At 45.1% G+C, this 26,662-nt stretch overlaps 1 protein-coding gene across 3 annotated transcripts in view; it reads right to left on the bottom strand.

Annotated features, from left to right (window-relative positions):
* PLCG2 (phospholipase C gamma 2) overlaps positions 1–26,662 on the bottom strand; it is a 488,855-nt gene that overhangs the window by 391,723 nt on the left and 70,470 nt on the right. For all 3 annotated transcript variants that reach the window (XM_078669997.1, XM_078669998.1, XM_078669999.1), the window contains exon 2: positions 10,789–11,029. In XM_078669997.1, the coding sequence (XP_078526123.1) occupies positions 10,789–10,987 (199 nt within the window). In that variant the 5' untranslated portion in view covers positions 10,988–11,029. The remainder of the gene's footprint in view (positions 1–10,788; positions 11,030–26,662) is intronic.

Here is a 26,662-nt window from a genome sequence, read left to right as displayed (position 1 = left end):
CTGTAATTCACAGACTATTTCGTTTTGTTTATCAATATTTCTCAGGCTTCAATATCGGCATTAGCAGTGATTTTCAAATCCTTTTTAACATCCTTTTTGGCAGTTTACTTACATGTTTGTGGAATATTTAAACAAAAGGAGCAGTCATTGCTGTGGAACTGCTGGTTATAACTTTTCCATCAAAACAGCATGAATATAGACCCAAAACAAATCCTTAAACAACACAGTATTCACCCAGGTTTCCTCTTGGAATACACAGTGTTTACATACATATATGCTTACATCTTCTCCAAGTAAGATAGCCATGACAGTGAAGTGGTCGTTGCTGATGATTTATTAGCATAGAAAGGCAATTTAAATGTAAACTATATTCCCTCTCTATGGTTACACCCTGCCACACCACACGTTTCCAAATATTTAAGAAAATAGGCTTCAAAATGCACACTGGATACAAATAATCTAAAAAAGGCCCTTAGCAAGGATGCTGAAACCACCCTTCGTCCAAACATATTCTAGCAGAAAATCCATGAGTGATGGGCTTGATAAGGAACACAAAGATTTTCCACAGTCTCCATAACATTGATGATATTAAGCACTACCTATCACCCCCCACTCAAACTGTTCCAGCACCACTGTTTCCACCTAAGGAAGTTCTCAGATTGGCCTAACTCCAAAAAATGGTTCTGATAAACTATTTACTTACTCAAAAAGCGTACACTCGCTACTTTACTTTTAGAATGTTTCTTACTATTTTCTTGTTTCTGTAGTTCTAAAGAAAAACATATATTTGTGTTTTTTAGTTACCATAGATGTTGTACTCTTCTTTTTCAGAGCTGCATGGTTTTACTTATTTTCATAATTGTGTGGCCCTCTACTAAGATTTTGAATCTTGATGTTTTTAAGAGAAATCATCAATGATCTATGTGTGCCATTGTGGTAGAGTTTTTGGGAAGGTTTGAGCTAGACTAACCGAACAAAATAATGTTGACGCCTGAAATGTTAAGAAAAAGCCCACAGTTTGATAAAGCCAGCCAGCCGTGGTCATGGTGACGTCAATTTTCAGCAAATACGGGGCTGGGAATAAAACTTTCTTGCAGCACATATGAGTCAGTTTGAGGGATCTGTGGTAAAGTTGGATTTAGATTGCAGTACAAATTGTTCTTAGTGGGTTAACTCTTGTGCTTTTAACAGGTTTGGGTGGAATCATTCAGTTGGAAGTGTGTATTGAAGCTGTTTCAGAAAGGGAGGCCTAGCCCGCTCAGCTGAAAAGTGTGGTCTTGCAGCTGTGGGATGACTCCGGGAGGATATCGAAAATAAAGTTTACAATGAGAGTCTTAAAGGAGTTTGAAAACATTTAGTGACTTTTTGCCCGAGTACTTCTTATGACTATTTTATTCTATATCGGGAGCTGCAATTCAGCTAAGTAAGAGCGTAATAGAGTGATCTGTCCGATTCACGAAACTGAAGAACTGATTTAGAACTAATTTAGAACTGCTTTGGATTCCACCACATAAGATGAGCTTTAATTTTGAAGAGAATTTAACTGGTATCTGGCTATTACCTCTGCAAATCTACAGCCATGTTAAGAAGTCTAAATTAAACAGACAGGTATTGTTTTTAGAGACAATTATGCACGTATGCCGGAAGCATTACCGCAAAAGAAATTAAGGAGATTTAATACAAATTAGATATTATGATTGTTATTCATCATATATTTAAACAAACAATATTAGGGAGGGAAAAATACAGTTTAAGCAGCACTGTATAGAATAAATCAAAAACAACCCAAAATTGCACTTGGTGCTTGAATATGTGCAAGTGACATAGGTGGCGACGCAAGTGACAAGGTGGACAGCGTGAGCGGCACAAGGTGAGCAATAGTGTAAATTATATACAGTGAGTGAGAGCGTATGACTCAAGGATGATATAAATTGCACGTGTGACTTGTTTTAAATTCACAATGAGTCATAGGAGAGTTGCGCCATGTTTTGCGCTGTGTGGTCGACAGCGTTTTGATCCTCTTCAATTGGGATTGTCTTCGGGACGGGGCTGTTTGATTTGGCGGGTGCTTTGTATATCGTCGGTACGCGCATGGAATTGTAGATGAGACTTTCAGGTGGAGGTGGGCATCTTCCAGAAGTACTTGGGTGGGGAGTTGATATCAAGGAGCCATAGGTGACTGGAACACCAACATTTGGATGCAATTGAGGACCATTAGTTGTTTGAGCCAGTCCTGAATTGGGGAAGAATGATTGTAGAGGGAAACCAGGAGGAATTCCGTCTCAAGTGTATTTATCATAAGGTGGTTTTGAGATAACGAATGTTGAGTTTTCAGAAGTGCACAGTTAAGAGTTTTGATGTCATCCGGTGAAGAAATTTTCATGTACAATTGAGAATAATCGGTGTACATGTGATGGTGTATGTTTATGCGGTTCAGAATTGCAGTGAGAGGTTGCATGTACAAGTTGAAAAGTGTGGGTGAAAGTGCGGATCCTTGAGGCACTCAAATTGAGACCAGCTTACTGTTGCAAAGGTCATGGTTGACTTTGATTCTTTGCATTCTATTTTAAAGGAACAAAGCAAACCAATTTAAAACTGGACCCGTCTGGGCATCTCCTTCCCACCCAGGGTACAAAAGTAAAAGGAACAATTGATGGATATGTTCAAACTGCTGTGCCATGGTGAGCAAAAGAACAATGGAATAAACCCAGATCCTTGTGACTGGGGGTAAATATTTGCATTGTTGAGCATTCCGTCCATCAATTGTTCCTTTTATTTATGTCACCCTAAGTGGAAAGGGTATGCCCAGACGTGTATCCCATACTCACTGCGCCACTGGATTCAAGCTAGCCTGGCTGATGTGAGGTGATGCCCCCAAATCAGTCCCAGGATGCTTGTTTCTGGTCCCAATCAATCAATCAATCATGCCATTTGTATAGCGCACTACTCACCCGGGAGGGTCTCAAGGCGCTTGGGGGGAGGGGTATGCTACTGCTCGAACAGCCAGGTCTTGAGTTGTTTCCTGAAGGAGCATCTAGCTTGGCAGTTTGAGCTGAACTGCTCCCATGAGGAACAGGGCGCTACAAAAGGGGGTGGTGATGGACGGACTATCTGAACCAATCAAACACTCACACCCAGTCAACAGATCTGGGTTTAATCCATCACCATTCTTTAGCCCACTCTGCCACCCTAGTTCAGACATGGCCATATGCAAATCAGTCTGACCCTGTGCCTCATGGGAACAGTCCAGCCCGAACTGCCAAGCCATGCCTTCCCTGGACCGGAAACAAGCTTCCTAGGACCGGTTTCTGGCATTTTAGCCGTCTTCAGCCAGGAACAGGGTCAAGACAGATTTGCATATGGCTGGGTCCAAACTGGGGTGGCGTGGTCAGCAAAAGTACAATGGATTAAACCCAGACCTTTGTGACTTAGGGTGAATGTTTGAATTGTTCAGCATTCCGTTCATCAATTGTTCCTTTCACTTTTAGAAAGTGGGCATTTTCTTGCTTAAGCTTTCTGTACTTTGTCTGTAGAATACACATCTGGGTTAGGACAGTTGGGCTCCTGTCCATTCACTCCAGACAGTCAACCAAAGGAAGATGAGGTGTGCCTTGCATATCCTGATGGGCCATCTCCAGGCTGATGGCCCTTCCTGAGCTAAAGTGATGGGAGTAATTGTCACTAACACCTGAATAGGCATGTGCCTGTCCTCACACAAAGGTGTCTCCACCCTCCCCTAGTGTGTCTGGAGCGAGGTCAGGGAAAGGGAGGTTCTTGTGCACTACAAAGACTTCCCTCTGAAGTTTGCATTCTTGAAAGTCAGAAATGAGTATACGTAGTGGACTGACACCTCAAAATTAGAACACTTCTGTACTGAGGACATTCTGCCAGGAAGAAGAGCTGGATGCTGTAGAGGGGACCGCCACTCTGCCTGTTGCTTTCTGTGCTGGCCTGCTGCTTGCTGCTTCTGTCCTGGGAGTGAAAGGACTGGACTTTGCTTTCTATATCCTGCTTCCAAGATTCTCCATGTGCTTCTGTGTCCTTTCCTCTTGTTACAAAGTCTTAGGACCATCAAAGACTTCGCCTGCCAGTGCCTGGGCTCTTCTGCTGAGAGTTCTGACTTGCAAAGTGGTGCCAAATCCAGTTCCCTGGCCCGTGGAAGTTAGAATCTGGTGCTCTAATGGAGAAAGTCCACACATCGATACTCAGTGCCTGTTTACTTGGCGCTTTGGTGCAAAAGATTGAAGCATTACCGCTGCCTGACCTGAAGCGGGTTCCAGTTCAGTGCATCAACCATGACTTTCACTGCAGGACCCAGCTCACCATGGCAGTGCATCCAAAAAAATCACTGCTGCATGGGTCCCGAGCACTGTGTCACCAATGTCCGTGACACCCACTCTGATGGAGCACCTGCTTGTGGCTGTGAAATTGGCGCAGCACCTGCTCCGTGGCTGGAAAATCTAAGCAGAGCCTGCTTTACTGCTGTCACATCAATGCAGCATGTCCGGATTTTCGACACATCGCCCCTGGGCACCGACTCTTCATAGGCACAGCACCTCAGTAGGAACTGAGGCAAAGTGTCAAGAAACTGACAAATCACCTCGCTTTCCAGTAAGGAATCAACGCATTATCTGCCCTGTAAGTAAGGAACAGATGCATCACCTTCCCTGCCTAGCAGTAAGGACCCAATGCATCACCTCCCATGTCAGTAAGGAGTCGACCCATCACCTCTTTTACTTTTCCGGTGCCTCACCTCCCCTGCGCTTGTCTTCGTCTTTAATTTTTAATTTTTGACGCATATCAGGTACAGTGTGCTAAATGAAAAAACATCCATTGATTTCTATGAAAAGTGATACTTTGACTTGTGAATGTTGGATTTTGTCATTTTGGTCTTGTTTTATTCAGACAAATATTGGCTATATTTCTAAACTGTTGTGGACTCCTTTGGTGGTGTTTTCACTGTGCTACAGTGTGTATGTACAAATGTTTTATACATTGCCTCCGACATAATCCAGACTGCTCATGCCAAGCTACCAATGGGGTGAGCAGGGGTTATTTTAGCTTTGTGACCCCCTTACCCTGACTAGAGTGAGGATCTCTACATGAAAAGGGTGCAAACTAGGGACCCCATTTCTAACAAGACGATTTGAGGTTTAGGCAGAAATATACCAGCATTTGTAAAGCTCACAGCTACCTCCGGAGAGGTGTCCTGGCGCATGGGGCTCTCTGGAAGACTAAGAAAGCTATTGCCCAGATTCACATGGTGCTGGGTTGACCTGCCACAGATGCCGGAGATCGAACCGTGAACCCTGTGGTCTGGAGTCAGGCACCCTGGCTGCTGCGCCACACCTCTTCCACAATGAAATACCAGCATTACATTTTGATAATTCTACAAGTAGGATCTTAAATTTAAAATCTGATCAATTCGTTTTAGATTTTAATTGCCGCTTACAATGAGGCCTAGAACCACTTTTCCAACTAGTCCCAAATTGAAGTTATAAATTATAATGAGTTATCTTGTAGCCCAGTTCTTTTCTATGGGAAAGGCAGCTTTCTTGTGGTGAAAATGACTTTGTAAGTTTATCAATGCCAAGATGTATAAAACTTTAAATATGCATGTCCTAATATTTAAGTGCCATGCAACCTGCACTATGAGTTTTTAGGCCTACATTAGGGGTGACTTATACATATTAAAAAAGAAGGTTTTGGCCTGGCAAAAGGGTGATTTTAACAAGTTGAAACACCAGTTTAAACTGGAAATACATGCTGCAAGGGCGGGTTTGTAGATATGTTTTACACTACTACTTCAGTGGGTGGCACAATGTGTGATGCGGCGCACTTGAAGCATTTAATTTACAGACCCTAAGTACATATAGTACTATATACTATGGACTTAAAAGTAAATTAAATATGTCAACTTGGTGTATTCCAAGTTTACCATGTTTAAAATGGAGCACTTTACCACCATACCAGCCATGCAAAAACATAGATCTGCTTATAGAGCAAAATAATAAGTAATTGGCAATACGAAAGTTTACTCATGTGGCAACCTGAAACCTAGGTCCTTGCACCTGATCTAAAAAAAACTCTACTTCAGCTAACAATTTGAAAAACATTAATGTATGTGGATTACAATAATGATAATAAATGGTCCTACAGCAGATTATTTTGCGCATCCCAACCAGGGCGGGTGGAAAGATGTTTACCAACCTAGGCGAAGAACATATTTAGCTTCCCCACTTCACAATGTGGGCCACATTTGATGATGTTTTAAATAACATGTGTGCTTCGTCCAATGATGGCACTCTAGTCTTCTCCACAGAATTATGTTTTTTTGTTTTAGATTATTATTTATTGTGAACCTAGCATAATTATTTCTAGCAGTGTTGCTATGTTCAGTTGCACAAGTTGCTATATTGGACCAGTATTAGTATGGGTGGACACCTCCAGGGGATGCTGTTTATTGAGAAAGTGAATGACAGCTGCACCTATATCAGTCGCAATATTCGAAAATAATAGACAATAGATGATACGCACTTAAAGCCAGTTAGTCTGGGATCACATTGTGTGGGGGTGACTTGCAGTAGAACCGTAACTGACAACCAACTCTATTTATGACAGCACCACCCTTGGCACCAATGCAAGAACTATAATGGTAGGGAAGCTGTAATATTTCAACATTCTTTGCAACATAAAAAAACAGTAGATTTGAAAAATTCAAAAGAAGACAACGTGAATGATTGTGAAGAACAAGAAATCTGCTAAAATTTGAAGGAAGCTGCATAGGGGGACGTGCTTGTCAACGGTTACAAATGAAAAACAAGCATTGGCATAGCCAATAGGGCTCACCTTTGGAGACTTATAAGTGTATAGCCAGAGCTATTGGCTTTGCCAATGTATTTAAGCTATGCTGTAAAGCAGCATTGCTGCTGTGCAGCATGTTGAAAAGTTATAATAAAAAAAGTGTTATAAGTATTTTTGTTACCTTATATGCAACCAATAAGACATTACATAGAACTGCACGACCCTATTAAAAAAGAATTAACTTAAAAAATGTCTTCTAATGTTCTTGTTCTTGCAATGCTTATTGAGAAGAAGTGTAATTAAAAGTATTATTTTTTTCTGATACTACAAGTACTTCTCTTCACCTGTTTGTAACTTCCGGTGTCACGCTTTAGACATCAGTAAGACATGTAACCTTCCTCATATGGTGGAAAAACATATTTTTAGTCTTCCATGGTACTCCCGGGGGGAGGAGGGTTCTTTGTTAAATCTCCTTGCATATATGTATAAGTGAAACTCACAAGCGCAAATAGGTATGTTCACAATTGCAAAACCCTTTCAAAATTGGGAAAAATGTATTGGAGTGCTTTAAGTGAGCACCAGTAACATTGCACAAGTGCACATTTATTTTTGGTAGGCAAGGGGAGATTAAGTGAATTTCCCAGATAGACACTACAATAGATACTTTGAAGTATACGTCCATATTCACACAATAACGTACAAAGCCTAAAACCAGGGCCACTGGAATTAAACGGCACGGCTAAGTAAATTATGTGGCAGGAGAATGCAAAATTACATCAACTCACCACAACTAGGTATGGAGATCGGTTGATAAACCCAAGACCTCAAACACATTTACGTCACATATCACAGACTAAACAAAAACACGAACACACATGCTGCTTTACATCATAGCTTAAATACATGGGCAAAGCCAATAGCTCTGGCTAAACACTTATAAGGTTCCAAAGGCAAGACCTATTGGCTATGCCAATGCTTGTTTTACTAAAGTTGCAGTAGGCAGTAGTCTTAACATTCTTCAAGAGATGGAGAGGGATTCTGCATTCCACTAGTCTAAACCCGAATTACCAGTCCTCCTGATCTTGTTTTCCTTTCAGTTTTGCCCACTCTTCATCAGCTGCAGTTTTTTGCTTTTCTTTTTTTGGCTAGAAAAGTATATTTAGAAACTGGTCTTAAAGTGCTGGATCTGAGGAGTGAACACGTGTTTTCCTTGTGAGTGTTTCAGTCGGTTGGTTACTACTGATTGTTAATTGACAATATTTATACAAATCGGAGCTCTACTTTGTTGATTGGATAGCACCCACTTTACATTTTGAGGATGCCACTTTAAATCTGTAGCACTAACTTCGTTCTGACTTGTATTTAAAATGTATGTCTTCTTTTGAAACGAGTGTTACTCCACACAATGCAGTTTTAGTCATTAAGTGTGGATGTAGTTATTAATAGTAACTTGTTCCTCATGCTGGAAGTACTGCAGATGCTCAGTCCCCTCTGACATGTGAATGACTCCCCCTAGCCCTTCTGCCTTTGGAGACGCTGCCACTGCCCCGGTTCCACTGTGCTTTTTGTAGCAATGGCTTATCGTGAGTTTCTCAGGCGTCATCATAGCAGCGCTGCTTGCACTAGGCTCGTGAAGGCCTGTCTGCGCGTGCCCTCTTCTTGCACCAGACTCGAGCAGACAGTCTGCATTCACACCAGGCTCGGATGGTTCAGTGTCAATCATGTGACGTCACATACTTATGTATGAGGAAATAATAGCAGGGGAAACTCCTGAAAGCTGAAAAGACTTCTTGGGTCAAAAGCCAGGGAAAAGACCAATTTTTTATGTGAAAAGAATTGCGGATCAATGCACAGTCCTTTCTCATTTGAGAAGGGACGTATCGTGTTTCACCAGCCTTGAGCCAGGGAAAGGCCATGCCCGCCTCTTGGAAAGGGCAAGGCTTCTGTTGAACAGCAGAACACACTCTGCCATGTTTACATACAGCATGTGCCGATCACACAAGCGTACATGGTGTCCAGAGTTCAGAGAACACAGATGTATACACACAGTGTGAGCTCAACACACATGTGCGCACTGCAGAGTACAGAGACTCTATTCGTATACAAACTGGATTTAAAGTATTACATTGAAATAATGGCACAGCTGAGTTTCGAGCGGAGCACTGGAAAGGCAGACCATCTGTGCTGTAAAGAGCTCGTGACTCGGCACTGCTATTTCGTGAGGAGCAGTTACACAAAAAAACAAGCAGGGGCGGTGACAAAGAAGCACAATTCCTAATCAGAAGCTAGTAAACAAGCTAAAAGCACACCCTCCTACGTCATCTGAAACAAAGATGGCATCGGCCTGTCCAGATGGGCCGTCCTAAAAGTGGACAAGGCAGTAACCCAAAAGCCCGATTTCCAATCATGCGCCGTCGTTTAACATAAACGATGACGTGCGCCAATTGGAAACAAGGGCGGTGCTTAAAGCCCCGTCGGAAACTGTATTGATTCCAAAAGGCCCTTGCATGGCGAGGGCAGCACATGCGCGCTGCTATCGCCAGGCAAGACCTAACTAGCTGTGACGGGCAACATACCACAATCACTTTGATCCCATCAATGGTTAGCCATGAAAATTAGATGATTACCCGATAATTAACAGCAGTTAGGGAATTTGCATTGTGAGAATGATTGAGTGGTTATAAATGAGAGGACTACAGATACCTCGAACTCAATGTTACTAGACTTCGAAAAATGCAATAGCATCCATCCAGTCACTCTCTTATGATTTTAATCTTCACTGAGTGTCTTGAGCAACAGCTTACCACCGCCATTAATGGGTGAGTAGAAACATACAGTAGAGGCTTAGCATTAGAATAATCGACTTAACATGATTATGTGCAAGTAATACTTTTGGCCAATCTGCTATGTGCTATCCGTAAACAGCAGCTGTTCTTCCACATGGTTTTGTCATGCCTTGATTATACACTTTAACTCTTTGTCAACTGTGGCTCTTGGATAAAATCATACATAAAATTCCTGATTGGAAAATCAGGAGGCCCCATGCATGAATTACAGGGAACCAACACTGGTTCCCAGTACCCTAAGAGACCCAAGTAATTTGATACGGGTCATCAATATAGTTAAAAGTATAAGCACATTGCTAAAATTTCAGTCTTAGCCGTGAAATCAGCCCCTTAAGCACCAACCGCTCAATTCCATTTTGTCTGGTGTCTTATTGTAAACATCATTGCAGACTCAGAAATGTGTTACAAAACCAGTCCATAAACACAAGCCACCATATTACATCATATTTTGCTTCGTTGTATCCCTCTATTAACAAAAATACACTTCAAAAAGCCTCCAAATTTCAAACCAATCATTATCAAATCTCTTCCCCTTGGGTCATCTTGAGCTTGGACATCGTAATGTGTTACGTCCAAGCTCCTCAGGTAGCAAATCTATCATGAACACAGACTGTTAGTAGGAGTTTATTTCATGAGCCACGGTGTTTAGACTAAAATGAAGCAAAAGCTCCATCTGTTGTAGGTACCATCTAGTGAAAGATATCACAATAGCTTTTACAACCCAACCAGATATCTTCAATCAGAGGAGATTCTGGAACCCTTAATGTTAGTGAATGTTGATGATGTAATATTGGGTTAAGGGACAAAGAGTGTTTCTTTTCACTGCATGGACTTCTTTAACACACATTGAACTGAAAAGGTCGATTTCAGCACATGAAGGTCATTCCACATTATGGTAATTTAAAAATAATGGTCAGCAAACAGTAAGCAGCAAGGGCTATCCTTTTACTCCCTGTGATTCAATGGTTAAAACAAATTGTCATTAAAAGGTTTTATTGAATTTGGAAGAGTGAAATGAATTCATGTGTTCAAGAGAATATTCATCATCTCTGCGATGAGAGATCAGGAAAACATTTCAGAAACATTGATCTTTTCATACAAAAAAAATCAATAACGGTATTCTTGTGGAAATACTGACCAACTCCTTCAATCTTATCAGCGGTCTTGCTCCACGCAACTTGCCATGTTTCCATTATCACCTGGATTGTTCTTCTTTCAGATGACGACTTCTTGAAATTGTATACGGTCATGACCGTCCCCAACTCCAGGGTTCTCTTGATCAAACTCTTCTCATATTCTGGGAGTGCTCGATAGTCTGTACTTCTTCTCCTGGCCATTGTGGCTCTGCTTGGGTGGCAAACCGATATACCTTAGAATTTCTAAAAAATGAAAAGACATTGTAGTTATCTTCAGCAACATTCTTTAAACATGTCAGTTTAATCATTATTTTACTGATATTACTAGAAAAGTACTAATTAAAGGACTCCCCGTTATGCAGTTATAAGGCACAAAGGCCCTACACTGTGCCCTGTGACTTTTCTCACTTCCTTTGACAATTGTATAATACTTTGACAAAGAGGAGCCTTCCTATAAAGTGATGGAACTCGACAAATGGATTGTTATTCTTCCAAACAATCAACGCACAAAAAGAAAAACTGTCATATTCATGTGTCCCAAAAATAAAAATAAAAATAATAAGTGAACAAAACTTTCATAGAAAGGCTTTCGCATCAAAGTAGGGCTAACTAACATGTCCGCTATTCATCTTCTCTTTGCGCCTACCCTATATATTTATTTTTTATAGTGAGTTCCTGATCTGCTTCTTTCAGAGTGGGTGAAACCCTATGACTATTTATGCATTTATTTCTCCTGCACTATATCATAAAATCTTGAAGCAGAAAAATGTAGGTCAACTTTACGTCATCAGGCGTCATCAATAAAATAAAAAACATAATGTAACCAAGTCACAGTGTCTACACTTTATGGGGTGGATTTCTGAGTCTATCAACAAACGAGAAGAGGTTTATGAAAAAAGTATTTGGAGCTAGTCAAGAAAAGTATTAATCATATCGGCTGTATAATAATAAGAGATTAGGTAATGAACAGGGAATGGGTGGGCCATATGCATGGCATGCATGGTGTACTAGGTTTAGAGTTGGTCTGGACAACTACTTTTCTCCCACACAAAAGGTCCAATGTTGGTCTTCGATTAATATTAGAAATAAGAATGTTTTAAGTAAAAGCCCGATGTACCTAGTGTATTGGACAAGTACATTCCTGATTAGCGAATAAGTATGTTATTCATATTAACACCCAACAGTCGTATGAGTGTTACGTATACACTTTGCATATGAATATCCTACTCATTGGTAATGTATGTGATGGAATGGAAAGAAGGTGTGGTACATGTTATCTGCTGCATCTCTACAGAATCCTTTGATGAGACTAACTATGTGAACAACGCACTAAGAAGAAAGTAAGGTCTATGCCTTCTGTTTTAGGTTTCACAAGCGCTGTGCTTGAGAAATCTATTGTTTTATATTATAAACTTAAAAGGGGTATATATCCGGCTCCTCTCTTTTGTGGCTTCTCATTGGTTCCTGTGTGTGCCACTTAATTTTCCATATTGGAGGTAGCATATTTTCATGCATTTACCAATGCTTGTTCCTCTTCTGCTTCTCTTACCAATTTCCTGTCGCCGAAATACTGTTAACATCTGCGTTGGTGGAACAATTTTTTCCATTAAGTTGGGCCTCTTAATGCTTTTTCGTCTTGCAACAGATTTATAAAACGCAACAGTATCACCAGGAATAATTACGTGATTTGCCCAGAATCACAGGATGTTGCACCACCGGGATTCGAACCAGGATCCCCACCTCTTGAGTCAGCTGCTCTGGCCACTGCCCCACATATCTCCACTCCAGTGGTTCTTCTTTGGTTTGCCATAGCTTTGACCTGTCTATCACGTTTAATGTATCAGCCAGCTCCTGTTTTCTTTCACATTTTTTTTATGATTACTGCATCAACAGTAATACTCTAGAAACAATATATGCCCTTTGTTAGAAATGGGATCCCTGGCTGGCCAGGGCTTTCGCCAAAGTCAGTCAGAGACCACCACTCCTAAGTCAGGGCAAGGGAGTTACACGCCAAGATAACCCCTGCTCACCCTCTAGGTAAGGTGGCGCGAGCAGCAAGGCTAAACTCGGAGGCGATGTGAGTTAAGTATTTGCGCACGCACCCCAGCAACAACACCCAAAGGCCCACCACAAAGGAAACTCCACACAAGGTTATATAAAAATAGCCTTTGTATTACACCAAAACACATTAGATAAAAACACACACTTTACAATGTGCCAGAGGCACGGGCAGAATTTACAGGGGATATGTACAAGACAGGGCCACCTGGACCACTGTCAGGAATCAGCACTTTTAGAAGTTAGCACTTTGAATATCACTTTAGAACATAGCACATAGAATGTAAAATCACTGTAGCACACAACCAGTAACCACTGGTAACCAGGACCTCACTAGTACCACCTGCACTAGGAGAAAAACAACCACCTAAGTATCACAATACCTGTAGGGGTGTAAGAACATGGCACATGACGCATTAAAACACATTCAGAGGTGCAGGGGAGGAAAACACATGATGCACCAACAATACATTCAGAGGTGTAAGGAAGGAAAACACATGATGCATCAACAATACATTCAGAGGTGTAAGAACAAGGCACATGACGCATAAAAACACATTCAGAGGTGCAGGAAATGAACAATTGCGCCAAACTCACATAAGTCACCACCTGTGACTTTCCCTCGGCACACTGGCCTCGCAGGGGCTAGGACGCCTGTGTCCCAAAGTCAGGGCCTAAACGTGGCAGCTGCCCACGAAGTGCTGGGCAGCTGTAAGAACAATGATGGGGCCAACACGATGGGGGGAGCCTTGTAGGCTCTAAACAAACAAAAGTGCCCCCTGAGAGTCTCTCAGGACTCTAGCAAATGTGTCACCAACGTTGGAGTCCCCCCTCTGGGGACTCGAAATCAATAAATGCCCCTTGAGCCTCTCAAGGCTCCTTAACAACTGTGGCGCTTTTGAGCCTCTCCGGGCTCTCAAGGATATTTGTGGTGCCTGAGCCCTTCGTGGGCTCTCAGTAAATAAAAATGCCCCCTTGAGCCTTCCAGGCCCAACAACAAAATGCGGCCGTCTCTGGAGCCTCTCCGGGCTCTGAAAACAAATAGCCCTGAGCCTCGCAGGCTCTAACAACAAAAATGCCCCGGTCGTTGGAGCCCCGGGGCTCTGCACACTGGAGGGGGGGGCGGACACCAGCAATGTGCCCCGACGTCCCCCCTCTCTCCCAACTGCCCTGGACTTGGAGCTTCCACCCAGCCGGCTTCACTTACCGGCACTTCTGCAGGCGGGGGCTCCTTCCGGCGGTTGCTGCAGACTTCCTCTGTTGCTCCGGTGCGGAGCGGGCCACACACTAGGTCCGGAGGAGGCGGGGTGGGCTCTTGTCCTCCTCCTTGATGGCGACGCACCCTCGGCCGTCGGCGGGGCTCTCCCAGGGCACGGGAGCCCCGTGAGACCAAAAGCACTTCCGGGTCGTCCTGTTGTCCCTCTTCCTCCCTCACTGGAGCACGGGTTCGACTCCCGCTGCTTCCGGCTTCTCCTGGGCAGTACGTGCGGCCGGCGCCCCAGCCGCAATTAGGCCGCCATTTCCCCGACGTCCTCGAGGACGCTCCTTCCGTTGCCGGGCAACCCTCCGGCCAGGCTAACGCTCGGTAGGCTGGCGGGACAGCCAATGGCAGCGTGGCCCTGCAGACGAGCCCCCAGGCTCCGGGTCGCGCTGCTGAGGCAGGCAGGAACTTCTTCTCGCCGCAATCCAGGGTAGCCTCCCGGGAATTCACAAATAAAAGCGAGGTGGCCCTCGCTTGGGCAGTAATGTCCCTGGCAGGGTGGGCACCTGCCAGGGGGCTCCAAGATCGGCAAAGCACGGGGCAAATGCCGGGTGGGCACCGGCTCTCACCAATAAAGCGCTCCTAGCGCTAGGACGAAAATAACGCGCTCTCAAGCGCTAGAGGCCCAAATAAAGCGCTCCCAGGCGCTAGGGGCCAACAAGCCCAGCAAAAGTCCTCCTGGGCAGGCAGGGGGGGGCAAGGCTGGGCCCAGAGCCAGCTCACTGGGTCTCCAGGCACGGAGACAGTCCAAGTGGCGGTCCTCTGGCCCAGCAACAGCCGCAGCCCCCTCAGGATCCTGGAAGAGAACAGTTTGTGTGGGGACACAGCCACTTCTTATAGTGGGCCCATCAGCAGCTGCTCTGTGAGCACTGCTGATGGGCTCAACCACCCTCTCTATTCACTGGCAGGGCTAGGGTCGTTAGACGCACCACAGGGGGGCGGAGCCAGCATTGTGTGGGGGAAAACCCAGCCTCATTCAGGACACAGGTACACTCCTCCCCAGCCATCAGCATGCTAATCTCACACTCACCACCGGGCAGACCCATCCAGACTTCCTGGAGCCTGGCATGCCAGCCAGCTCCAGCCAATCACACGCCAGCACCTTCACAGCACACACATAGCCATGTCTAGAAGTGGCCCTTCCCCACTAGACACATACAAGCCGCACATACTGTTGCGCAGCATTCACTCCCACGAGTTCACACATACCAAACTCGAGCCCGCACTCCCCACGCATCAGGAACTACCAGGGACACATACATTCCCCATGCATTCCTATGGGAGGGCAGGCCTATCTTACTCCACGCACTCAAAGTGTGCACGCACTTTCCACTGGGACACAGTGAAAGTGCGCAGAACCCAAAAATCACCATCACCAGGTCAAAAGCAAAAAGTCTAGGGGTGAACCTGCCATAAGGGCCAAGTCCAACACCCTTAATAGTGTTTCCATGATATTAGATTCTTGTTATTGTGCCATTTAGAAGTGTAATTTCAAGACAACCAAGATTGCAATTCTTGTAGTGATGGAGATATAGTAGCTGTGTGCACCACAGAAGATGATGTCACTGTATTTGGCTATTAGCAATGTTTTGAAGAGATGTGCTCCATACATGATTTCGTATTACCTCAATAGCTTGCTACGATGCAACTAGTAGCATACTTTATAAATCCAAACTGCTGTTTAGCAGTGTTTCTTCGTTCCTGGCATGTTGATTATAACAAACACATTTGGTTTAAGGTCATCCGTAGAAATGATGTTTATTTCATGGGCTCGCAGGGAGGGGCGTTGTAACTATCACATACTTTGCCACACTATCGTTTCAAGCTTTTGGACACTCTCTTTGTACTTTGTTAACCTGTCTTCAGTTTCTATCATTGTGTATGCACGGCACGTCCTGCGCCTTAAATTAATACACCTTTTTGACTGCTACTTTGACTGCTACTTTGTCTTCCAATCCATACTAACGAGGGTGCACAGGTGCGTGACGGTTTGATTCACGAACATTTGGTTGAGTTATGGCAGTTTCTTAATCCTGTATACTGGGTATAGCCGCACTGGCCGTAGTGGGCACCGGGCATTTCCCCGGTGGGCCACTAGGGTGGGGGCCGATTTTGAGCCCCTGGGGGACCGTTTTTGTTACCGGGCCGTTTTTGCAGCATAGTCCTGGCAAAAGAGCTCAGCCACATCCCCAACCCCCCGGGGGCTAGCCGAGCAATTTGCAAGGGCCAGTTTTGGTTCCCAGTCTGTCCCTGATAACGAGTGTACATGTAGCTATTCTTAACTCATGGTTGTTCACCTCTTCTGGTTCGCTTATGAAGTGGGTGACTGATCAGGGGTCCAGATATGCACTAACACTTTTTCAACCTAGAGAGCACTTATATTTTCACCACCAACCAGTGTCACAATGCCTTACACTTTGCTTGCACTGTTTTAGGTTTCACCTGTTAGGTTTCGCCTCCACTCTTGTGACACTTGTAAGGGAGTTCCTTCTTTTGTCACTGGCGGTGATTGACATAAACAACTTATTATTCATCACATGGGCGAAACCGATGCATTATCAATGCGTGTTTTCATTGATTTGATGCACATAGGGAACTCTGAGTTTTATATCTCCACAGTAGTAATCCAGTTAGTCAATGTCCATTGATCAACTTTGTGTACAAACATGGGAACAGTGGTGGGCACAATAGCTTTTCTCTCAAGTCAGTATCATCACACTAGAGAACAGAAAAGGGGGACGTCAGGTCTTGCTTCTTTCTCTTCCCAGAGACCAACCCCACCTCCTGTAAGTCCACCTACTTCACTGAAAACCACTAGTCTGGAAGGAGAAAAATAGGACATCAATACAGCATCTCTGGATCTTTGTTCTCCACTACAACTATTCCCTGCTGTCTATTTTAACTTTAACTGCAACTTATAGGTCCACCCCAGGCTTCAATAGGGTAGCGATTGTCAATTTTACCTCCTCCACTTATACTTCTTTTCATTGGTAGGATACATCCTAACAAACTCCCTAAACTACCAACTACACCCAGTCATGGCAGTATGCTATTTTGTTGTGATGGTGGGTTGTAGGCAGTCTGGTTCTATGCTCTACCGGCTCAGCCTTTTTTTCAGTCTAGAAGGTATCTAGGCAACCACTTTATTTCTAAACTAATAAATGAGGCCACTCTAAATATCGTTACTTCAACCAAGATTCAATCTCAATTCAATTTAAGAACTTAATTCATAGATGAGTCACTTTTTTTGGTTAATTGTATTTTACTAACTTTAATTTTTACAAATTATACTCCATATGTATCTTTCATCTAAATCTTCTAATTATGTTTCACATATAATACATGGCACAACTAAAAAACATTCTTCACAAGCTTCAAACACACAAACCCTGGCATTCATACACATTCACATCTAATAATGCAATCTTCGTAAAGGGAGTTCCACAAATATTGAACAGTATGACACATGCTTCCGGTGTGGGGTGACACACTGTTGCACTGTTTGCGCCTCTGACAGAGTTCAAGACTTATTTGATAATGGCTTGTTGATTGAGCCCTAATGTTATATAATCTGTTCTTATTGACTCTGGATACACAACTAGACAATACCAGTGACATTTATTAACGCTCCTTTTACAATTGGACACATCTGTATACCAAAGTGAGACTGGGATCATGAAGCAACTTTATTTGATCTTTGAATCACCGTGACCGTCCTGACGCTTTCAGAAGCGGTCGCTCCCCACGCTCCCTGCTCCAGTAGTATCGTTGGCTGCACTCGCTGCTTTGCTCTGTGCTACTCGTGTCTGCTAGCTGCTGCTTGTCATAGCGCTAGAGTGCTAGAAGCATTATCGAGTGTTTATAATTATTAATAGCGCTTTCCAGATTATAGCACTGTTCGGATTCATATGCGCAAGCCCAGTTGTTGTGTCTGCTAGCTGCTGCTTGTCATAGCACTTGACTGCTTGAAGCATTATCGAGTGTTTCTGATTAATATTGACTATATGCAGACTTAAGCACTGTTTAGAGACTTATGCGCAGGCCAAGTTGTACGCTCGCTCTGTACCTTTGACCCTAATTAACATCGTTTGAACATCGATATCTGTAGCGCTTACTTCTCAGTGTGTTTAAAGCCATCTATTACTCGGTGTGCTCCATCTTGTTCCCAGTTTCACTTTACCTGCCATTTTGTTGTTGTTGTGACTCAGAGCCCGTCCCCTCCGCCCGATCCCGCCTCCCAGCTGATCCTCCCTCGCCCCTCCCACCACCACTATCCGCATATGACAGATGCTTTTGCGCGCAGCGTTCACGCGCAGCGGTCGCGCCGAAGGCGCGCCAAAGGTAAGCCCGTCTACGCCGTCCGCACCTGGACCGCGCCCAGAGCCAGACCCCCTGGCCACCGCAAACCCCCCACCTTATGCTTAACGTATGACGCCGGTACCCTCTTTGCCCTCAACCCCGGTCGCACACCTCTTTGCTACAAAGCTACCCCAGGACTCACCCATGGACCCTTCGCCTGCCACTCCTGCAAGTTCGCCTGCATCAAGACCCACACCAAATCCACTAACTCCAAACACAGCTCCGACCCTATCCACCTGAAATGCATCCTGCTGAACACCCGCTCGGTCCACAGACACGCCACTGAACTCTGGGACTTACTCGACACTACATCGCCGGACGTCGCCTTCCTCACAGAAACCTGGATGAACGCCTCTTCAGCGCCAGACATCGCCATAGCCATCCCGGACGCCTACAAAATCATCCGAAAAGACCGCACCAACCAAACAGGAGGAGGCATCGCCATCGCCCATAAGAACACCATCCGGATTACAACCAGCTCAGACGATAACCTCGCGACCGCCGAACACCTTCACTTCCAGATCCACACCGACCCCAGGACCACACTTAGAGGCACCCTCATCTACAGACCACCAGGAACCCGCACACAATTCAACGAAGACATCACTGAATTCATCAGTCCACATGCCCTCACATCTGAGGATTACATTCTACTGGGAGACCTCAACTTCCACCTGGAAAAGAAAAACGACAACAACACCACCACCCTTCTGGACAACATGGCAAATCTCGGACTCAAACCACTTGTGGACACCCCCACCCACCTAGCTGGACACACACTCGACCCTATCTTCACCTCCAGCAAGCACATCTCCTTCGATCACACCACAGCTCTCCATTGGACGGACCACAGCTGCGTTCACTTCAACTACAAAAAGTCCATGACCCACAACCCCCCACAACCTATCCCTCGAAGAAACTGGAATAAAATTACCACTGACCAACTCTTCACATCGCTTAACCAAAACCTTCCTACCAGATCATCGGACCCAAACCAAGCTGCCACCAAACTCACACAATGGATCACCCACAGTGCTGACGATTTAGCTCCCTTGAAAAACCACCAGATCAAACAAGGTAGCAAAAAGGCCCCCTGGTTCAACGATGACCTTAAAAAATCCAAAAGGTTATGTCGTACCCTCGAGAAAACCTGGAGAAAAGACCCAACCACTGACAACCTGACCACCTTCAAGAACGCCAACCGCAAACACCACCAATTGATCCGATCCACTAAAAAATCAGCTTTCAAGGATCGACTCGACAACAACGCCCACAACAGCAAGGAACTATTCAACATCGTCAAAGAATTTACCAACCCCACCGCCGGCACCAATGACATCACTCCCTCCCAAGCCCTCTGCAACTCCTTATCCTCTTTCTTCCACAACAAAATCGCCGACATACATAACAGCTTTGAAAAACAGTCCGAAGAACAGACCACACCACCCACCCCCGACCCTAAACAGCACTATCACAACCTCTGCGCCTGGAACCCAATCACTACTGAAGACACCATCCGCCTGATGAACTCCATCCACTCAGGTTCACCAACCGACCCATGTCCTCACCACATCTTCAACAAAGCAGACTCCATCATCGCACCACACCTCCGCGATGTCATCAACTGCTCCTTCAACTTCGCTACCTTCCCGGAAAGCTGGAAACACGCCGAACTCAGCGCTCTCCTTAAGAAACCCACAGTAGACAAAAGCCGTCAACAGTCAGCTCGCCGCCTTCCTAGAATCCAACAAATCCCTCGACCCCTCACAGACCGGCTTCAGAGCCGAACACAGCACCAAAACAGCCCTCATCGCTGCTACAGACGACATCCGAAAGCTACTGGACAACGGAGAAACTGTTGCCCTCATCCTACTTGACCTCTCCGCCGCCTTCAACACAGTCTGCCATAGCACCCTCATACAACGACTCAACAACATCGGAATACAAGGAAAAGCCTTGGACTGGATCATCTCGTTCCTCGCCGGAAGAACCCAGAGAGTCCGCCTCCCCCATTCAAATCAGAGGCCACCGAAGTCATCTGCGGCGTACCACAAGGATCTTCACTCAGTCCCACCCTCTTCAACGTTTACATGAGTCCCCTCGCATCCATCTCGCGACAACACAACCTCAACATCATCTCCTACGCAGACGACACCCAGCTGATCCTCTCCCTCACCAAAGACCCATACACTGCCAAAACCAACTTACACGAAGGAATGAAAGATGTAGCCGAGTGGATGAAGAACAGCCGTTTAAAACTAAACTCGGACAAAACAGAAGTCCTCATCTTAGGACCATCCCCCTCTGCCTGGGACAACTCATGGTGGCCACCGACCCTGGGCACAGCACCCATACCTACTGATCACGCACGCAACCTAGGCTTCATCCTAGACTCCTCCCTCTCGATGACTAGACAAGTTAACGCCGTCTCATCTTCATGCTTCAACATCCTACGCATGCTCAAAAAAATCTTCCGTTGGATCCCCACTGAAACAAGAAAGACAGTCACCCATGCACTGATCACTAGCCGACTGGATTATGGAAACACCCTCTACGCCGGAACCACAGCCAAACTACAGAAAAAACTTCAACGCATCCAAAACGCCTCAGCCAGACTCATTCTGGACATCCCCCGGCAAGCTCACATTTCCGGTCACCTGAAAGACCTCCACTGGCTCCCTGTCAACAAGAGAATATCGTTCCGTCTCCTCACCCACGCACACAAAGCCCTCTACGACCTAGGTCCCGAATGCCTCAACACACGACTGTCCTTCTACACACCCGCCCGTCAACTACGATCATCCAATCAAGCCCTCGCCGCAATCCCGCGCATCCATAGATCCACCATGGGAGGAAGATCCTTCTCCTACTTAGCGGCCAAAACGTGGAATTCCCTCCCCACTCACCTCCACCTTACACAGAACCACCTCTCCTTCAGAAAACAGCTAAAAACCTGGCTTTTCGATAAGTAATGCACCCACCCTCCCTCAAGCGCCTTGAGACCCTCTGGGTGAGTAGTGCGCTATACAAATACTGAACTTGAACTTGAATCACCTACACTGGTAAATGAATTACAATGAGCAGAAATATATGGAGAAGTGTGGCTCACTGGTTAGAGGAGGCAGACCTGGAAGCAGAGGTCAGCCCGGGACCAGGGTTCAATTCCCGGCTCGCCGGGGTCTTGAGTCCTAAAAAAATGTCCATGGACTCGACAATTCTCGCTCCGGTGCCTACTCGATTCACGGGTTCACACTCTGCGACTCTGGGCAATAGCTTGCTTAATCTCCACAACGGCCCCTCGTGGCGGGATGCCTGGCTTTCACCTTGCGGATACCCTGCAGGGGTTATCTCTCAGGGGAATACCAGGACGGGTTCCCTAAGCAAGCGCTTAGAAACCGCTTGGTGATTTGCGCTATATAAATTCCTGTACATTTACATTTACATATGGAGCCCTGATGAAGTTCCATACAGAAATTAAATGCATTGACTTTGCTGGGCTGAGATGATTTCAGACGCTTTGGATGGTTTTTGGATGAATAAGTAAAGATTATTTTTCTACAACAGAAGATTCATGGACTCCTTCCAATGATCTGGTTAACAACACTGCTTGATACGGATTTCTCCTGCACGTTGGAATTGATTGTAAGTTATTAAGGACTTATATTAATTTGAACTGATTGAGTCCTTTTACTTTTAATTTGGGTACACGGCAAATGCAGTACATTCATTATTACATGATAAATGGAGCCTCAGAAAAGCATAATGCACTTACTGCTGCCCATCATTTTAGCAACAATTTATTCATAAAAGGTAAACAACACCCTGTAAGAATTGTGACAGCCTGCTCAGCAACCCTAGAAGAAAATCGTGTTTTGATCTCTACTGATGACGGATAAAATCCAGAAACACATGTGTCACTGCCCTAATCTGCACCAACTCTGGTGGAACACTCCATCAAAATACAAAGTAAGCGTGCACTACAAACTGCATTTACCATAATGCTAAGGGGCGAACTGTGCTGGGAGGTCAGCAGTGTGCTCCCACCCCTTCCTGTTTAAAAAGGCTCCCTTGAGCCAGTGAACTGACGCGCTAGTGGAGATGCACCTGTGCGTCTGTGAGAGGTACTGAGACCTGTAAGAATTGTGGCAGCCTGCTCAGCAACCCCATAAGAAAATCGTTTTTTGATCTCTACTGATGACGGATAAAATCCAGAAACACATGTGTCTAGAGATGACAGCACTAATCTGCACCAACTCTGGTGGAACACTCCAGCAAAATACCAAGTAAGCTTGTACTACAAACTGCATTTACCATAATGCTAAAGGGCGAACTGTGCTGAGAGATCAGCAGTGTGCTCCCACCCCTTCCTGTTCAAAGAGAAGAAGGTTGGACTGGGTCTCAAACCCTATGGAAAGGATGGCAGCAAAAATGTTGGGGGTCATACACACACCCATCATCTGCCTAAGAGCAGTGTGCCTAGCTTTGTGGAAGGGGACAACATTGATTAATGGTTTGCCTCTTTTGAAAGTGCTTGCATAATGCTTAAGGTGCGTCCAAAGCAATGGGGTTCCTTACTGTGGGAACTAGTCATTGTAGAGGCGAGAGATAGGCTTCTGGCTCTAGATGTAGGGTTAGCTGAATCCTACCGTCACATGAAGCTTGTCCTGGTGGAGAACTTTGGACCCACACCAGACCTGTATAGGCAAAAGTTCTGGGACACACACAAAGACACACAACAGACCTAGGTGGACTTTGTGGACCTCTCAGTAAAGGCACTAGAGAGCTGAACACAAGGAAATAGGGTAACCACTGAAGATGGGCTATGTGATTTGATTGTAAAGTAGTACATTCGAAGCAACTGATCATCAAATGTATTACACCAGCACCTAGATTTCAAGCTGTCTAACCCCAGAGAGCTGGCCAACACAGCTGATGAATGGGTATGCACCCGTCTATCCAGTAGATCTCAGTGGCTGATCACAAGAAAGGGGTGCTAGGCCCACAGAAGGGAAGGGAGGGGAGCAACAAGCCTCAAAAAGAAACCTCCTAGGAGCCCGAAAACCTGAAATAGGGAAAGAGTCCCAATCAGTTCCTGACAGGCAAGAAAGTGAGAGTCCAGGAAGAAAGAAAAAGAGCCTTTGAGAAACGTAAGTGCTTTAATTGTCAGCAGTCACGGCACAAGAAGGGGGATGGCTAGTGCCCCAGGAGAAAGGCTAGCACTAGTGAGCACTCCTATGGAATGACAAATGTGGCCTTTGGTGAGTATTATCTAGGGGGAGAGATGTTAGTAGCCTTTAGTTGGGAAATGGGCACAGATGGTAAGCGGCTGTTCCCTGAGTGTGGTAAGAGCTTTGTCTACAGGATCACAGTGATTGGGGTCCATGCCAATGCTCTGGCAGATTCATGTGCCAGCCAGACCATTGTGGTGGACAGGTTTGTATCCTCAGAGCAGTACTTATGAGTAGAAGTCGGTAGGATGAGAAATGCCCATGGGCATGAAACTGTCCCTAGAGTGTGAGGAAGTCCTTACAAAGAGAGTGTAGTGGTCAACCCTAACCACCCCTAGGACTGCATCCTAGGAAGTGAGCTCCCACAGCTGAAGTAAGATCTAGGTTGAGTGGCAGCTAGGAGTGCCCAAAACACTCAAAGTACTGGGGATACTGTCCCTAAACACAGGGTAGGGTGGACCTGGAGAGGAGGAAACTGTAGGAGGAGGAGGAAGCCACTAGGATTGAGAGGACCAGAGAGCCCTGGGCTACCTGCTCAAGTAGAAGAGGACCCCAAGAGAGGCACTGCGGAGGCCACCGCTTACCTAGGGATGATACCTGCAAAGGAGGCCTACTCCTGGCCCCCGACTAAGCCTGACCTGGGAGGCAAAATGGGCCACCAATCGTTGTTGGCTGTAATGGGGTTACTCACCTGCTCATTTACCTTTGTGGATAGGCTAGGGTTAACCGTATTCCAGGTGGTATCTTTAGGTGAGGCAGGATCCCCTGGACCCAGTTAGTGGTTAGGGAGGAGCTGTACCAATGGGCAGTTCTGTCCAAGGTATAATTGGAGGGTAGGCCCGAAACTGTTGAAGTAGAACCCACTCCCTTAAGGGAGTGAGCTTGATGGCAGAATATAAGACTGGAACTGACCCAGCCCATGCGGGTCTTCGCCACTTAAAACTCAAGGGAAACTGGGAAGATGATGGGTGTGACTTCTTGTCTTTAGCTCGAGGGTGGGGGTGCCTTATGTAAGAAAATGCCCTTTTATGTGGTCCCCCCACTTATTGCTGATGCATGGACTATGAACACTGGTGGCACTGTCGCACAGTGTTCAGTGTATGTGACCTGCCTCCTAAAACATTTGTACAATTCAGTAATCCCTGTTTGGCATATTAACTTACCTGTAAGTCCCTAGTATATGGTACCTTGTGTACCCATGGCCTGTAAGTTAAATGGCACTAGTGAACTTCAACACTTATTTTACCACCGCTAGAGTGACCATGTGAAACATGACTCTAGGCCTTCCACAGGCAAAAGCCTAGCACAGCAGTTTTAAAACTTCCTTTTCTACCCACTTAAAATCACCCTTTAACCAGGCTTTGCCTTCCCTTTTTTGTAATTCTTTATTAACATTTTGCATAGAATTTCTTCATAAAGAAACAATGACTTTAGTCTCATTGTACAATAAATAGATAAATAAATTAACAAGAAGCAAATATGACTTAAAGTCCCTTAAAGATGTATGCTTTCCTTTTTATTAGTTATATATCACCCCTAAGGTATGCCCTAAATGCCCATATGGCAGGGTGCGTGGTATTTAAAATGTAGGACATGTGTTCTTAAACTTTACATGTCCTGGCAGAGAAACAGCTCTAGAGCCATTTTTCACTGTGGCAAGGGCTGCTTCACCCAGACAAGCTCTGGGTTGCATTATAACACCTCATAATGCAAAACCTCAGTTTAGGAAGAGCCAGAACCATCGTTCAATGACTGAAATCAATAGGAATTTAAAATCCAACCTGCTGGTGAAGTCAGATTTGAAATTACTATTTTGTAATATTACTTTTAGAGAATTTAAATGTTTCTGCCTAAAGCCTCTGATAACCTTTTTAGAGTGGATGCCCAACTGTCACCTGGCAGCCTGCTTAGAGGTAAAAATGGCTCCCAAGAAAGGGAACAAAGGACCTAGCCTGGGAGGATGTGTGACCTCCTTCTTACAGGATGTCCTGGGGGATGCGCAGACATGCTTTAAAGGAGCATTCCCTGTCAACAAGATGTAACTCATACCTATTCCAGCCCCTGCCATTGTCCAAGTAGCCAGAATCGCACCATTTCCAGTTGGGTGGGGTGGGGGGCGGCGAGGGGGGAACATGCTCCTGAACTGGTTTGCTGGGGGACCTCCTCATTTCTCTGGCCACGCCAGAAGCAGAGGCTAGCACTGGAGCGCTGTTGAGGTTCAGGTGCCGACATTGCAATGCTGGTCCAAATAAACTTGCTGGTTTGCTTTGCAGAAAGGATTCTGACTTCCAAAAACCTTTCTATGTCTGTAGGTAGAAATCTTTAGCAGTGAATCCACCAAAAGGATTCAGCAGGCAAGGGACCTTCCTTGAGTATGAATTTCACATTTCGCCCATTCTGAGATTTCCCACCAACAGTAAATGACTTTATAGAGATTCCATTTACGGCTATCCGGCCTTGTGGAGCCCATTTCAGCCACAGTCTGCTGCCTTGCCCCACTGAGGATTTTCGACCTCCATTCCAGAGACTAAGTCAGAAGGTAAACCTTTGGAAGAAACCAAACCTAGTCCCTGTATCGACTTGCCCTCCATCACGTTCAGTCTCAAGTTTTGACTTTGATATGGTATAGTGCAACCAGATACCCGCAAACTGTTTTCTGCACGTTTTAGTGGGAGAAACTTCTAAAAATTAGAAAGCTCATATCTTCGTTTCCCTAGGTCCGGAGGTTTTGGTGTCTATTTGCTCATTCAAATTTTCTTTATGTTTATAAATGGAGTGGGATATTTATTGTGTTGTGCATCTACTTTTATAACATTTTTGTTATTGGTAAATGCTTTACACATTTTTCCTAAGTTAAGCCTGTCTGCTCTGTGCTACAGCTACCAAGGGTTGAATTCAGATTTAAACTATCAAGATCAAACTGGACATAGTAAGGAGGACTATCTTCCACTTCAACTAATAATTCACTTT

Source organism: Lissotriton helveticus, chromosome 12, assembly GCF_964261635.1.
Source record: "Lissotriton helveticus chromosome 12, aLisHel1.1, whole genome shotgun sequence".
NCBI lineage: Eukaryota > Metazoa > Chordata > Amphibia > Caudata > Salamandridae > Lissotriton > Lissotriton helveticus.
The sequence above is the reverse complement of the archived record's forward strand: the minus strand, read 5'-3'. Positions and strand labels throughout refer to the sequence as shown.